The sequence below is a fragment of the Austrofundulus limnaeus genome, unplaced genomic scaffold (assembly GCF_001266775.1).
Source record: "Austrofundulus limnaeus strain Quisiro unplaced genomic scaffold, Austrofundulus_limnaeus-1.0 Scaffold8, whole genome shotgun sequence".
Taxonomy (NCBI): domain Eukaryota; kingdom Metazoa; phylum Chordata; class Actinopteri; order Cyprinodontiformes; family Rivulidae; genus Austrofundulus; species Austrofundulus limnaeus.
Window position 1 is genome coordinate 3,080,066 of NW_013952410.1, and position 2,067 is coordinate 3,082,132.

The window sequence follows — 2,067 nt, forward strand, 5'->3', positions numbered from 1 at the left end:
ATATACACACACACATACATATACATACATACATATATTGAAGAAACTTATTTTTGCCATTGAAAACTAAAACAGTATGGCAAAACTCATCTTTAATCTGTATTTAATAATTAAAAAACAGAACAAGATTTAAACTGATGTGCCATAATTATATGAAACAAAGTTGATAAAAAATGATTTAATTGCTCAGACAAAAATAATCAGTAAAACAAAGAAGATTTTGCTGACGTGCTCCTGATCTAGAGAGTTACGATGTTTTAACTGGGATGGCTTCTCACCAGGTGGTGTCTCCGGAACTGGTTAGGATCTGGCTGTCATCCAAGAACCGACAGCAGGACAAATACCCTGAAAATAAACGAGACGCATTCATTGAAGAGAAACAGCTTCTCTTCCTACTGAGCGTCTGAGTGTGGACTTTAAACTTAATCTGCAACAGAGTAAAGGAAGTTTAACAGCTGCTGTAGCCTGAGAAAATAACTTCTGTGAAGTGGGAATGTTTGTAGAAGACAAAAGTACTGGAACAAGTTTCATTAAATGAATCAGATGTGACAAAAATTTTAAAAAGTTGACTTTAGGTTGTATGAACTGGGGTTGGGGGGTGGGGTAAAGAATGTTTGTAAAAATCAGAAACAAACTGAGGTGGCCTTGCACCCTCCGTCTTGTTTCTGCTTGCCCCATGCCTACCTGTGTGCCCCGGTAGCTCTCGGGTGACACGCACGTTGCCCTCGCGGGTCTTCAGGCTGTATATGGAGCAGATGTTGTCAAGACCTCCACAGGCCACATAGTTCCCAGAGGGGGCGTAGGCGCACGTCATCACCCATGAAGAACGCAGCGGGATGGCATGCATCTGATTAGAACAGGCAAGTCAGAATCATTCCTCAGTTTCATAAAATGCAACGGGGGGGGCTGCTGTAGCTCGGTGGTCAATGCCAAGATCTCGAGCCCAGGTTGTGTCAGGAAGGGCATTCTGTGTATAGCAATTGCCAAATTTCTCATACATATACAAACAGGTTGGGAACCACTGTTTTAGACAACCTAAATTTCTATAAAATCCAAATCCGTGTTTGCATTTTATAAGGACTAAATATCAGTTTGAGACAAATCCTTCCAACAAAAGTGTGAGTTTTAAAATAAACCAATAAAACACACGGTGCCGGTGATCTTACCTTATTTGTTGTGTAGCTGTCCCATATGATGAGCTTTCCATCTTGTGAGGCACTGACAAGTAACCTGAAAACAAGTTAAGCAGAGCAGCATGACACTCAGCTCTTCAGTTGGAAACCTTTAGCCTCTATGCTACATGCACGTTGTTTATTAAAAGCAAGAAGAAGCAGCCATCTTACAAACTGTATTACAAGGCGCTCAGTCAAAAAGCAATCAGCGTGAGCTACCAGCTCCTWCTTTCCCAGTCCTCTTTTCCTCCTTCCTCTCTGCTAGAAGACTCCTCACCCAAGAAACACATTTTTAATGTCCCACTCTGTGTAATATTTAATGGTTATGTAAAGTCCCCACTGTCAGGTGGGAGGTGGAAAACTGACAGGTTGAAAAAGTACAAAAAAAAAGGCTGAACAATAAAAACAGAGGCAGGCCGAGTGAGAAAACATAAATGATGAGAGTGAGCGAGGTTTGTGGATGGCACAGATGCAGAAACAGCTGGAACCCCACCCTCCCATCCTGACAGGGTGTTTCTGTCTCTCCAGGGACAGGAAGTGGTTTGATGGTGGTGCGGAACAATCAAGAGGAGCGGCATCACGCTCAAATGTCAGAGGCTGTGTACAAAACAAACACTGGTCCCCCTGGAGGGTCACCTACAGGGTGCTCGGCACACCCATGCACATTCACACCTTACAACCAAGAAAACAATAAAAGGACTGAAAAGCAGCTGCAGCGGCAAGGCCTTCGCAAACAAAAATCATGTTTGCTGTTAAATACTGTTGATTTATTATGCTCCATTTTGTCTTGTATCGTAAACATCTGCTACCCAGGATTAAAGGAAACACAAAAGACTCATAAAGTTCCTTAGGGGAAAATTTGTAGAATTATGGCTAAATTAATGCATACAAAAAT

At 42.1% G+C, this 2,067-nt stretch overlaps 1 protein-coding gene across 1 annotated transcript in view; it reads right to left on the reverse strand.

The window, feature by feature from the left end:
* LOC106511495 (guanine nucleotide-binding protein subunit beta-4) overlaps positions 1 to 2,067 on the reverse strand; it is a 15,343-nt gene that overhangs the window by 2,406 nt on the left and 10,870 nt on the right. The window contains exons 5-7 of the mRNA XM_014000249.1: positions 1,167 to 1,230; positions 685 to 847; positions 279 to 345 (exon numbers count right to left, since the gene is read on the reverse strand). Coding sequence (XP_013855703.1) covers positions 279 to 345; positions 685 to 847; positions 1,167 to 1,230 — 294 coding nt within the window. The remainder of the gene's footprint in view (positions 1 to 278; positions 346 to 684; positions 848 to 1,166; positions 1,231 to 2,067) is intronic.